Below are 14,277 nucleotides of genomic sequence, written 5' to 3' on the forward strand. Positions count from 1 at the left end.
TGCCGGGGCCGGCCGTACCCTCTGCAGCAGCAGCAGCAGCAGCAGCAAAACCTTTTAAGTCAACAGCAAAATCACTTGCCTGAACAGCCCAACCAAATGCCACCCCAACAGAGCCAGGTAGTTCAGCAGCATAATCACTTGAATCAGCAGCCTCCACCACCTTCGCAGCTTTCCCCTGCTTTCCAGGCAGGCCCCAGCCAGTCCTTTTTTAATAATCCCATTCCCCACCGACCACATTCTCCTGCTGTAGATGCTGTGATTTCAGAACAACACCCCCCACCTCTGTTACAAGAAGTCAGTAATCCTTTGAGGCCTATTGCACAGCACAACCCAGTTCTGCCAACCCACTTGAACAACTTCTTTTAAGAGAATCCGTCCGGAATGCCCTTAGGGGACACTTTAGGTAGGTGACTTTTCTTTATTTAAATTCAGAGTGTGCGATTATAACTACATTGAATTGAAAATGAAGGAGGTATTTACCTTTTTCAGGCATATTGCTCTGAATTGGGTCATTGTTGGGTTAGTTTCCATAAGTAATGTCATTGAGCATAATTTGCTGCTTGAGGCATGTTTGAATATTCAGCACTTTATTAGAAGATTTATGTTTATATGATTTTCCATATGATTTAAATAACCAGGTTATGCACTGCAATGCAGTTAGTCTATAATAGACCCTGGAATAAACTGTATAAAAAGTATTCTTTTTTTTTTTTTTTCTGACATAAAGATCTTTAAAAAGGGGCATTAGATAAAATTTTTTTTCAAAACTATTTTTATAGATCGTATGCATGGAAATGTAGCTTTGGAAACAATAAGGCAGCAACAACAAGCCAGGTTACAGCAATGGAATGAACATAATGCCTATCTCAGTCAAGGCACTATTCCATATCAACACCATCACCATCCTCATCTACCACATCTTCCTCAGCAACCAATTGGATTACATCAGCAGCAGCAAGTTAGGGCAAACTGGAAACTTGCCAGTAATACAGAAGATGAAACAGAGGCAACATATTCAAGGTATTTGTTTACTGAGTCATCAGAGCTTGTGTAAAATTGAGCAGTGGGCACCTATCTGTAACACTGTGATCAAGTGCAAGGCACTTAAAGGTATTGCTTTTTGCTGCTGTTATTATGAAGGTTAAAATAGTTGACAGGCTGACTTACAACTATGCTTTTATTATGTGTTATGCTTTATTCTGCTAGTATATTGGGTAGTAAAGCTGTAGTGGAAAAATATTTTTATGGAGCTTTTCAGTGCTGTATTTATGGAATAAGGAATGGATAGAGAGTAACAACCTTGGGTTTTTATGAAAGAGGTGTCTGAGTGTAGTTAAGGCCTATTTAAGTTGTAAATTCTTCAGTTTGAAGTAGCAGTCTGAGATCTGTGTGTTTGAAAATAAACAAACCAGTCCCTCCCCAAACACTGCTCCCCAGTGAAACCTCAACTTTTCTTCCTTTTTAAAAACCCTTTGCTTTTAAAAGCAGATTTAAATTTTAAAATGCTTGTATTTGAGATGGAGCTTTAGGGGGCAAGAAAGGAAGCTGTTGAACATCAAAAGAAAAATGGTTCCAGTGGTCATCAACTTTAATCATGTGTATTGTAAAGGCTGGATTTTTAAATTGCCTCTGTTTACTGTCATCTCCCACTATGCTTTCTTTTCCATCTGGTTTGTTATAGCCATGGTAAAGCATCTAAATGCCTTCTTAGCTGACTCTTTGAAGTGCTGCATTGAATGTTCTTGACGTTTTGAAGAAGTTCGGAAGTATATTGCGCAAATGAGGGGAGTCCCTGATTGTTCTGGCTTTTACCTTGAAAGGGGTTAAAATTTTCTTTTAACTATGTGAACTTTTTACTTTGTGTAGTAAAGCAGGAAATCCTTACCTTTAGTTGTCTCTTAAGAGATAACAAAAAATTGATTCTTCTGACTGAAAAGAAAATCTCAAGAGTTATTAAAACTTTGAGATGATTCAGGTGAGTATTTCATCCAATTAATCCTCTTGTGCCTAATTTCTGATTGCTCAGTCACATCCTTTGAAGTTAGGGTCAGTAAGTGCAAAGATAAGAATATTTAAATTCAGTGTTCTGTGCTCTGAGTTTTCTACATCTCAAAAAGAGCGAGATTTCAGCAAAACTTTTTTTTTTGTTTCCCCCCCTTTTCTTGATACATTTATTCTGCCAATGCAGATTCCAGGACTTGCTCCGAGAGCTGTCACACCGCGATCCAAGTGAGAGTCGGGACGTAGCCGAAATGCCACCCCCCCAGTCGAGACTGTTGCAATACAGACAAGTCCAGCCCCGAAGCCCACCAGCACTCCCTTCTCCTTCCTGCAACTCCAACCACAGCGCCCACTTCCCCAACTTCACTGAGAACAGCAGAGACATTGAACTGCCCACTAACCCAGCATTTCAGCAGCATTTACCCCAAATGTACAACCCCCCTTTCTCAATGCCATCCGAACACATAACCCCATCTCCCTTGAAATACCTGCAACCTGATGGATCCTGGACTTACGCTAACCTACAGCAGAATCACCTCCTGGGGCAGGGCTTTCACTATGGAATACCTCCACTGCCCCACAGGTCGCAGCAAAGCCCTTTTTTACAAATCCAGAATCATCAGCACGCAGTCGGTCAGGAGCCATTTCATCCACTCACATCTCGAGCAGTTTCTGCTTCTTCGCTCCACAGCTTAGAAGAGGTGGGTGTTCTTGTCTGCTCTGCACTTGTCCTGTTGTTTTAATATCAAATTATGTTGTGAAGTGGTCATGAGTGCAAAACACCTCACACATTAAAAGCTCACACTGGGAATTTCTGTGAGGTGGAATCGTTCTCTGCGTCTTTGCTGTTCACCGTGAGCAGATCTGTGGTTCTTGTCACTGCAGGTGTAAGGTTTTCTCTGCTAAATGGGAAACCTTGGCTTTTGGAATGTTACTCAGAGTTTTTGTGCAGTCACTGCTCTGTGTCTGCATGTCATTTATCTGCAGTGACAATCCACCACAGCCCAGGTGGAAGCTCAGGAGAGGACTCTGGACAGTCAGGTGGAATGACCCAGCCAGTTGACTCAGTACTGAGCTGCGAATGTGGTTGAGTTACTGCTCATAGGAGACCAGAGCTGTACAGCTGTTCCAACATGGTCCAAAAGCTGATGTCATTAATCCCACCCTGCCTGCACTAATTTGGTACAAAGCCATCCTGTGTATTTTAGGGGCTGTGTGTTGGAAATCAGAGACATCCAGCTGTGCTCCCTGAGGCTGGCTCCAGCACACACCCTGCCACAGCTGGCTCTGTCTCTTTTCATCTTCTCTTGTCCTGGACTCTAAGGGGGTTTGTTATGGGATGCAGACTGTGCAAGCAGTCCTGCTAGGACAGGTCATGTTTTGAACAGGAGGTTTTATTCCCTATTGGAATCTGAGGTGCTAAAGAGTGTATGATGTGTAAACATGGAGTATGCTGGAGCCAGGTCGCGTTCCAGGAATCTGAGAATTAATATTCTCACTTACTGCATGTAATCCAATATTTGTACATAAGTGGCTTGTTCTGTGATGCATTTCTGTTTAGGTTTTTACAGAAGCTGGGCAGGGAGCTCTGCTCATCGCTGTCTCACACAATACATATTTAATTTGTCTTTCAACTTCTGAAAACAGAAAATATTTAGTTTATGAGAAAAATAACTAAAATTGAATTCCAGTGCATTTTACAAATTTCTCTCTTACACAGATCCAGAGAGGTTAATGGAGTCCTCAGGCCCAGCCAGAGCTGTAGTAAGGTTTGGGTTTATAGACATTTAGAAATTTGATGTCTCAGTCCATTAAGTCATACCACCCTATATAAAATGTAATACTTTGTGACAACAGTTAATGCTGTCAGTACAGCGGGACGTAGGAACAATGGTTTTTCAGCAGTAATAAACCAATAAATATTCCTATAGAGCTTGTGACAGCTCCTGCTATCTGAAGACAAATAGAGTGAGCCTTTATGTAATTAGTGCAAATTCAGTTTAGTTCTTATTTCTTCTTCCTTTCAAAATATGTGACAGAACTGCCAAATACAGTAAAAGTGTTACAAGAAAGAGACTTGCTTACAAACTTTCCAAAACTGCTGGTCCAGCTGGTAGGTAGGACTGAATGCACAAAGAAATCAATATGGGGTTTTAGGTGTATTTTTAACAGACATCCCTCAGACAAGGCACTTGTCAGGGCAGTTTTCTTGACTTTTGATATCCTTACTAAACTGTTTCCTCAACCACTATTTATAAAGCTGTTAATTGACTTGATACTTGAAAGCTTTTGCATGTGTTTAGTCAGACCAGATCTGAACTGCACATCAGAGGGAATACTGGAGTTATTCTGTCTGGTCCTGTACTTGCAAGTGTCCAGAACTTTGATAAATTCCTGCTTGCTTACCAAAATAGCCCTTTTACATTCAATAAATGTATACTTTTGGGGTTGATTTGGGCAGTAATTTATGAATTTTTTTTGGTTTGTTTTGTTTTTGTTGTTGTTGAAGAATTTCCTTAGGGGAATGGATTGTCAGGATATCCAAGTGTTGATCCCCTGATTGTGGCGACTGAAATAAGATGTAACAGTTTCCTTTCTTGCACTTTTTTCCTGTGTCTATTTGTTGGAGATGATATAATAACAATGTTGGGACTCTGCAAGCAAGTTACTTGATGTTTGTTTAGCTGATTTCTTGAGACATTTCATTAGGATGGTTCTTTTTCCCTTTACCAAGTCTAGATTTACCTGTATGACTTTTCTGTTATTAGTGCTCTTGTTAGTCAGTGCAGATGGGAGTAAATAGTGTATTTATTGTTAAAAATAAACTGTGATACAACAGACTTGCTTTGAATCTTGAGAAAGCTTAGAGAGCCCTTAAATCTGAACTGTTGAAGCCCACAGGTTAATTAATGGAGTTCCTGCCATTTTCATCTACATGATCTACAGAGTTATGGAAGCAAGTAATTTCTGTGGTTTCAGATAAAATTCTCTGCATTATTTCTCCCGAGGGCACTCGCTTCTCCAGAGCATTTGTTTTGTATGTGCAAAATCCAGTATACAAATGTATCCTGCTTCCCCAGATCCTGGTATACAAGTCACTAATTTATCCTTTGGAAAAGGAAAAGCCATTTTATTCCTGACTACATTGTAAGAACATTTTTTCTTGCTCTTGTGTATTTCTGTGCTTCCTTTGCCTCATCTGTAAATGCTGGGTATCTTCCTCCTCATTGTGTGATCCATAGCCCACGTAGAAGTGTGAGATATAAAGGTGTAAAGGTTGATAAGAATTAAGAAATTTCAGTTGATGTACTTTGTGCTTCCTTTAAAATTCTGTATTTCATGTGATCAAAATATGTTATCAGTGACTGCAGTATACAGCATACAACTTGAAATGTATTAGACTTTTTTCCTAAATGCAAAGGATTTTTTTTTTTTTTGGTTAAACATTTCAGAGAAAAAGTTGAATAGGGAAATGGTATTTGATACATGCAGTTGAATCAAAAGAGCAAAGGGCTATTTTATGGTTTGGTGTTTTTTGTTCACAGTATGAACCAAGAGGACCAGGCAGGCCGTTGTACCAAAGAAGAATTTCCTCTAGTTCAGTCCAGGCTTGTTCTGAAGAATTAAGCACTCCTCAAGACAGTCTTGGTCAGTGTAAAGAGCTTCAGGACCACAGTAACCAGTCGTCGTTCAACTACTCCTCCCCTGAGTTGTGGGTGAACTCCTCCTCCTCTGCCCCATACCCAAACATTCCATGCAACGGAGCCAGCAGAGCCGTTCCCCCCCGGGAGCTCTTAGGTGGGTACAGCTGCAGCTGCTTCTCTCTGCAGTGACCAGGGCTGAGGGACAGGCTTGCCTGTGGATTTCTTCCCACCCAGTGTTTTCTGCCAGTTCTTTAATTCCCAAAACCAATTTAAGCAAAGATTTTGAAGTATTCATTGTTTCAGTAGTTAAAGGTTTGCTTGAAAAACCTATTTTAATGTGCCACCTTGTTAACATCCTGTTCTTCATCTAGAAAAGCAATGCTGCTTCTTAGTCTTCTCCAAAAGTTCCAGTAAACCCAGATAGTCTCTTACAGTGGCTTCGAGTGCAGCAGACTTTGTGCTGGAGGGAACTAAGGTGACTGGTGGGATTTATTTGCAAGATAGATTATTTATTTCCAGAATCAGTGATATTTTGTGTTGGTATTACAGTCTGGGGGAGCAGCACATAAACTGAATTAGTGCTCTCAGCATTTCTCTAGTAAATTCTGGTACTTCATCAAAGGAGTGATGAGTTTAAATTCTCTCTCACCGTGGAAGAATCTCAGTGGAATGTGGCTTCCCTGGTGGTAGCAGCAGTGCTGATTGATTGAGCAGACAGAAACTAAATTAACTTTTCGAGATGGAAAAAAAGCTGCAAAGAGAGAGCTGGAGCAGTGCAACTATTATTCTCTTCTTCTGTTCTCCATATTTCTTGTGTTTATGAAAAACAAAATTACCAGGGTAGTACAGTTTCTTCCCTGTGATTTTGTTTTAAGAATCTCCAGTGGTAATTTAAAAACAAAATAATTAAAACTGCAAACAGTATTCCAGCGTGGATATTAAAACCACTTAATAATGTGGAAAAATATTTATAAGCTGGTTTTATTTGCCTTAAAAGATTTAATTGCTTTTCACCAAACTTTATAAACCTAAAACATCTTGTAATTTCATAGTAATTATGAAGTAGGAACATGCAGTGTAGAATGAATGAAAAAAGCTCTTTATATCAGCGACAGCAGTTAAGAATTAAATTCCTAAGGTGCCTTTTAATTTCCAAAATGTGAAAATGTTATTTTGCAAACCCATATTTATGGCAGCATCTTTCATGCTAAGTTCAAAGCTTCAAGCTCAGGGCACCTCCTTCAATCTATTTCTATTTTTTCTGAAAATTAAGGAGCTGAATGCACAGTATTATGTGGCATTCGTCACTGAATTGCTCACACAGAGTTGCTCTCTAAACTCCGTGGTTATCTAAGAGGAGCTCAGGAGCTCTGGCACGTTTATATTGGGATCAGCCAGTCCCACATTTCTTTGCTTTAATGAAAAGCTTGAGAACCCTGTTTGTGAGTAAAGTCCTCGGAGGACAGATGTGTATGTAAAAAGTACCATGTACACACATTTGCTGTCAAATACTAAATTCTAAGTGAAAATACCAAGTTCTCACTGGTAACTGCATTTGCAATGAAATATTTTTTATTGTAGTTAGCATGGTTTCTGTTTGTCAATAAATGTATATGAAACAGAGCCCTGTATCTAATGGTTCATGCAAACACATCTCCATTTTATGGCTGCTGTGCCTTTCCACATCTACAGCTCACTGCCTGTGATCATATTTACAGCCCAGATGTGTTTTATAGAGCTAACGGTTAATGACCAGTAACTGCACCATTACTGTTGGTTTTTATCCATGAAATAAAACCCTGTGAGAATGTGATGCTGTGAAAGTCCTGTGCCTGCATTTGTTGCTTGAGAGGGAGTGACCCTGACTCCAGACTGTTCAAGGACTGATCTCTCCTGTACATCAGGAGTGGCTGTGGCACCAGTGTTGGGTTGGATCAGGATGGATTTATGAAGCACAGGGAGAGCTGCTGTCAATTGCTCGGGGTTGTTCTATGCAGGCACTTCCCAAAATTGCATCTAGGGAGTTTGATATGCATTGCTTTTTCTGCTGATGGAAAGAAAATGATTTAAGTTCTTATTCAAGATGTGTATTTCATATTTTGCCTTCTGTTAGACACCTCTACCACACACAGCTTTCACCTCTGGCCCTGCTTGTCATTACTTGTCTTCTCTTGAGTGCTGTGGTTATTTTGGGAGGTTTTTTGCTCATGTTCTGGGTTGTTTGTTTTTTGTTGAGTCATAGCAACCTTAGCAAAATTGCTTTGCTTGTGTTCTTTCCATATCCATTCTTTTATGGGCTGATTTGGGGTGGTTTTTTTTTTTTTTTTTTTTTTTTTTTTTTTGGTTTTTTTTTTTTTTTTTTTCTTTGACATGAAGCCAGTTGAAGAAGCTGTAAAATCTGCCACCCCTTTCATCAATTCTTCTTTTTCCTCCAAACAAACAGTGGAACTGTTTAGTGGTAAAAAAAACAAACCCCATGTAATTTATTTGCAACTGGAGATAATAATGCTAATAAAGTGGGCCATGGAATCTTCTTGTGGTTTTTTTTTTTTTGCTTTTTTTTTTTTTTTTTTAGTGCTCTGTAAAAAGCAGAAGCCTGTGTGTGACCTTTCCAGTGAGAAACTTTGTTTTTCTACTTTTGCACTCATTTGGTGGTACATTTTTGTATGTGCACTTTAAAAATAACATTATCTGATTAAAGACTGAAATAATTACAGAATATATCTGTTGCCCAGTTCCTAGACTGTTGCAGATAGAACATAGAACTGTGTTTCAGTCTGGTGTCTCTCTAGCTGTGCAAGACAGCAGAATTCTGCAGACGAAAGTAAGGGACCTCATTAGGATTCAGGAAATTCACGAAAGCAGTTTTATACCTATGGTTTAAAGCACCATTTTTTCTGATAGTTACAGGAGTTGTTAAATGTGGAGCAAGAAAATTTCAATTAGGCGGAATACCTGAAATACCAATAATTAGTTGGTTGGCATTCAGGACTCTGATTTGCTGTTGGAGAATGAATTATATATGGTGCTGTAAATTTTAATTTTAGCCTATTAAGCTGTAAAGCAAGAAGAATGAAATACTCTTTGTGCTGTCTCAGTGGATAAAGTGCTTAAATTAGAGTAGATCCCATTTGGAAGCAGCTTCCCTTCAGTGCATCCAGAGAATCCGCTGTGCGGAATTGCAGGTTTGGGGTTATGGCTGTAGGGTACGAACACATGGGGGATGTGTTTAGTAATGTCAGTTTTGTGCTGCTGCTGAATGATCCAAGAGTTGGGAATGAAGTTGGATCACTTCAAGGCCAGGCTGGATGGGGTTTGGAGCAAGCTGGTCTGTGGAAGGTGTCTGTGCCCATGGTAGGGGATGGGACGGGATGAGCTTTAAGATCCCTTCCAACCCAAACCGTTCTGTGATTGTGTCATTCTATAAGCTTCATTTTCAGAGTGACTAAACAGAGCAGATGGGTGGTGTGGGAGGAGGTTACCAAAGGGGTGGTGTCAGCACTGGCTTTGGGCTTACTGCAGGTGGATTGGCTGAGTCAGAGCCATTCATTTGCTCCAACTCTGGTTTCTCCTTCGCAGCTCCACCGAAGGTGGCCAAGCCCCCGGAGGAGCACCTGAAGGCCGAGAACATCCAGCTCTCCAACTCCTTCAACTACAATGTGCTCCAGCACCTGGGCCAGTTCCCCCCTCTGATGCCCAGCAAGCAGCTGGTAGAGTCCAACAGCAGCATCCCCCAGCCTGCGGGCAGCACCAAACCCGTCATGTCCTACGCCAGCGCTCTGCGGGCTCCCCCCAAGCCCAAACCTCCTCCTGAGCAGACAAAAAAGAACAGCGACCCCCTGTCCTTGTTTCAGGAACTTAGCCTAGGTAGTTCATCAGGTAGCAATGGCTTTTACTCCTATTTTAAATAATCAGATTATTTTTTTTAGAGAGAATTTAATTTTTATTTGTGTCAGTAGATCTAAGATAGTTGGGGCTTCACCTGTAGTCGCAAATATTCCCTTTGTTTATATTAGTAAATATATCCTCACTTAATTGCTTTGCTGCTAGACTTGCAACTAATTTTTTTTATTATTATATTCCATTTTTTTGCATTTTTTGATGTGGGTCGGGTTTTCGGAAGCTTTTCTGTAGGAAAACATGTGTTATTTTTTAATTTGTGTAATGTTAATGATATGTTGCATTAAACTAGCAGCTGAGAGATTACCTGTACAACTTGAAAAAAAGAAAAAAAAAGGAAAAAGAAAAAAAAGGAAAAAAAAAGTTTGTCTAAATTGTATTTAAGAAGATTGTAAGTAGCATTTACATTTATTCAATAACATTAGCATACTATGCTGGGTTTCTGTACCAGAAATGGCCAGTTAATGTAAAAATGTATGTTATTTCTGCTTAAATTCATTTAATTTTTTTTTTTAAATAAAGGTGCAGCATCTTCTAAATAATTTCAGTTTTATCAGCTTTTTTGTGAAGGGATGCTGCATTCTCAGACTTTTATAGTTTTAGATTCTATATGATGTGGTATTGTATTTTCCATCCACTGTAGGGTAAAGTAAAGGCGTTCTTTGCAGACACCTATGCCATTGTTTGGAAACATTCAGATAAAAGTATTGGTATACTTTAAAAAAATAATTAAAAAATTGAAAAAAGAAGAAAAAAAGTAACAAAAAACCCAAAAAAACTCTACATTTTATTTTTGGACAAGCTAGTAATATAAGCTTGTTTGAAAAGTTAATTTGATAGGTTTTTTAAATGAATCATGAAGCTGAAAATAAATTTTTAGGTATGTTGGTGCTTAGTAGATTTAATAACTATTTTAAAAAAAATGCGTGAATTTAGTAAAATACTTTTTTGTTTGTTTAATTTTTTTTCCACTATGCATGTGTAAATGTTTGTAATCTGGCTTTTTCCTCCCCTCTTCTCCAGTGGTATAAAGAATTGTGCCGCTTTAACTTTTGGGTTTTTTTTCCGGTAAAACTTTTGGTACATTATTTGATGTTTACATTAAAATGTGACATTATACAAGGAAATTCAGATATTTTGCTAACTGTTTTGTTTGAGGAACATCATTAAAGAAGAGATTTAATGTTTGTCAAAGCTGTATCCAAATTAATCTAAATCTTCTGGGGATCAGAGTGGTTACCAGGTTATTTATCTCCATGAGCTCTGTGAAGTTCTCCATGAACCTGGCCCTTAAGGAATCCAGTCTGAAAAAACTAATTATGGGATATTAAAAAAAAAAAATTAAAGAAACGTGTGAATGAAAACTCAGATGATAAAATCTTTGTGGATAAAGATTTCTGGTCTTGCACACTGTCCCTGCTTTGTGGCCGGGGAGCTCCAGAGGGGTTGTAGAGTTTCTCCTTTACTTCTCCTTAGTCCTCCTTTTAAACTTGAAGTAACTTTAAATCTGGCAAGGTGTAGTTCAGAATTCCTCCACTTAATTACCTGTGAGAATTGAAATTTTAGAGCTGTGTGGGGGTGATTTCAGATTTTTGCAGCTGTCCATGGGACACCTTACAGGGGAGCAGTGGCTGCTGCTCTGTTCAATCAGATTTTTTCTCTGGTTACAATCAGTCAGGTTTATTTTTTTGCATTTGAATTCATGTGGTAAGACAAGGGTCATTATGTAATGGGGTTGATTTTAGCTCAGTACACTGCAGAGGTTTGCATATAAATTTTTTATTATAATTCTTTGCTGGGTTATGTTTCAGAAACTTACCTGAAAACCTTTTTCCTTCTTTTTACTGTAAAGCAAAGCCCGTGTAACTCATTAATTTATTTCCTAATGTTATACCAAACAAACAATGCTGGGGAGGGGACAGCCCCTGCCAAGTTCTGCTCAGCACTTCAGCACAGGGCATTGAACCCAGACGACCCAAAAATGAGGAGAGGCCAAATTCTGCAACCTTGACTCAAGCAAAACTGCTGTTAAATGGGTTTTTTGCCAAGCTGCTGGCTGCAGGAATCAGTCTGTGGGAAATTTGCCTGCAGGGGCTGGGCAGGGGCCCAGTGGAGTTTGCCTCAGATTTGGTGTTTTGGCAGAACTGTCAGTTCTCCTCCATGGATCTGTGTCCTGAGCACTGCTCTGTGCAGAGTCCTGGGAGAGAGCAGAGGTGGGGGTCCAGTGGAGAGAGGAGAGAGTTGGGGATCCAACAGAGAGGGGAGCAGGACTGGCAGAGCTGAGGTGGGGATCCAAAGGAGGGAGGAGCAGAGGTTGGGGATACAATGCACTTCACGTCCCCGAGTCAGGATTTTGTAATTTCAGGGGTTTCAAAGTCACTCAGTTCTGTGGAGCAGCCTTTTGATTCTGTTCACCAATTAATATTGAATATTAAACTAATAAACATCACTTGTTAATTTACTGCTATCTGTCAATCAGTTAAGGGGAGATGGTTGCATCTCACCACACTTTATTCTGTTTTGCACTGGTATTTTATCTACACTGAAAATATTACAGATAAAAACCCATTTTCTCTCTGACTTAGAATTTCAGTTTTTTAACTTTATGAAAACCCCAGCTGGTTTTGGTGCTAAATTTTCATAAGTGCTCTCACCCAGGAATTTGAGGATGATATGATAGAGATGATCTGATTTAACAGCTTTGTCATGAATCATTTGGATTTCTGAGAGTTAGTTTTTTTCCAAAAGATTTTTTTTTTTTTTTTTAATGTCTTGTCTAGCCATTGTATGTCACATATACAGCCCTGAGTGAGATCTTTGGTTTTTGGAGCAAATTATCCAATGTTTATTGAAGTCATGTTTAGAAAACCCCAAAACTGTATTTTAAACTCTCCTAGGGCTTGAATAAAACTCTAATTAAAATGAAATTAAGCCTTACAGATGGCTCCAGTGGGCACTGCTCAGGCTGCACTGTAAATATGGACCTGTTGCAATTACAGCAAAAATTCAAAATTGACTTTGTGTAAATTATCTCAATTTGAGGGAGATGAGTGGAAGCTGGGGCATATGCACCAACTGGGCATTTGGCTCCTTGACTTTTTATGCTTCAGTTAGTGCCAAATCCCATGCCCCTTGTCCAGGAATAATCTGCCATTGTTGTCCGTGGAAAATTTAAATGACAGATCTAAATTTAGTAAGCTTGTATTTAATATAAAGGATAATTTCTGGGTTTGTTTTCTTTAATTCCAGTTTTTCATGAGAAAAATCCGGATGCCTCATGGCAGGTTGTCAGTGTGATGATAAGAGCTAATGAAGAATGAAGGGAAATATCTAAAAAAAAAATTATTTGGATTCTAAAAAAAAATATTTTTTTTTTACAATTCAAATAGAGCCTCCACCCTTTAAAAAGCCACTTAGTGGCAGCTGGGAGGTTTTTCTGTGTGTATTTGAAGACTGAATTCTTACGAAACTGCGAGCTTTCCACTTGGCCATCCTAGGTCAGGAGCAGCCGGAGGTAATGCCGCTCTGCTGTGAGCACAGCCTGACTTGGAGCTGGATTTTGAGGTAACATTCACACCTCCTGACGCTCTAGGACCTGCCTGTGGTGTCCTGGCTCATCTGGGTTATGGTGTGGGACATGGATGTGCTTGTGCACAGCCTGGATTGCTCCTGGCCCTGGTCCTGCAGCTGCCAGCCTGTCCTGAAGGACCCGGCAGGCTCAGGCAGAGGTTTTGTGGCACATCCCTGTCTCTCTTCGTTAGTGCTCTGGGTGCTGGGGGCCCCTCCACGGTGTGCTGGTGTCCTCTGCTACTCCCTGAAGTGCAGTGGGTGTCCCCAGGATGTGTCTCAGCAGTGCCGAGCTCCTCGGAGCCCAGAGTGGGTTGTAGGGACAGTTCCCTCCATCCCGCTTTGTGGTCACATGGCAGCTTTCGGCGTTTCCACAAGACAGCTCCCAAGTTGCTGTTCTGCATAAAGCTGGCTGGTTAGAACCAAGGTCCCAGCATCCACATTTTCTCCTGGAGGTTGTCATCTAATACAGTTTGTCCTGGATTTTTAATTGTATGGGCTGTGGTGTTGCTGGCCCTTTGCAGGATGTGAGTCCTGCCACTGACTGCGAACAACCCTGTGAGTGCCATTCCCTCCTTTGATTAATTAATACTTTGTTCCCAGATTTGTCAAGTTCAGCTGGTTTTTTTTGCAGAGATCATGCTCTATAAGCAATTCTTTTGCTATGTATGTAGTACCCAGTGCTATAAGTAGCACCAAGAGCAGTGTTTGACCACTCCAAATATTCTTTTTAGACAGAACTCAGGCATATCAGAACCTGCACATTTCCAGGGCAATGAGCCCACGATGCTTCATGCTCTGCCCATATCATCCTTCAACTTACTTGTTTTGTTAGTTTTTAAAGTTTCTAGTTTTCCTAGAAAAACTGCAGACAATTAACTTGTCAAGACAGATGGTGATGATCTATGGTGCCTATAAAAATTTGCACATCGTATTCCTTGACATGAAATATGGGCTATTTCTGTTGGTGTAGCAATACTCGCACGAGTCTCTTTTTGCTGGCTGTGTCAGAGAGCAAGGGCTGAATCCTTCTAAATTTGTTTCTTTCTTCCATTCAAGAGAATTAAAAGGATTTTCAGCAGCAGCAATGGAAATGTCAGTTTTTTGGCAACTTTAGCTGAGAAATGTTGAGGAGCTTTTACCTCATTATGGATTAATAGATGCT

General features: G+C 39.9%; 1 protein-coding gene across 1 annotated transcript in view; it reads left to right on the forward strand.

The window, feature by feature from the left end:
- The window catches only part of HELZ (helicase with zinc finger), a 69,714-nt gene extending 57,712 nt beyond the window's left edge, over positions 1–12,002 (forward strand). Inside the window, 5 exon segments of the mRNA XM_017740753.1 lie at positions 24–403; positions 780–1,020; positions 2,189–2,702; positions 5,547–5,799; positions 9,225–12,002. Coding sequence (XP_017596242.1) covers positions 24–403; positions 780–1,020; positions 2,189–2,702; positions 5,547–5,799; positions 9,225–9,556 — 1,720 coding nt within the window. The 3' untranslated portion in view covers positions 9,557–12,002.
- The last annotated feature ends 2,275 nt before the right edge of the window (positions 12,003–14,277 follow it).

The sequence above is a fragment of the Corvus brachyrhynchos genome, unplaced genomic scaffold (assembly GCF_000691975.1).
Source record: "Corvus brachyrhynchos isolate BGI_N302 unplaced genomic scaffold, ASM69197v1 scaffold218, whole genome shotgun sequence".
Taxonomy (NCBI): domain Eukaryota; kingdom Metazoa; phylum Chordata; class Aves; order Passeriformes; family Corvidae; genus Corvus; species Corvus brachyrhynchos.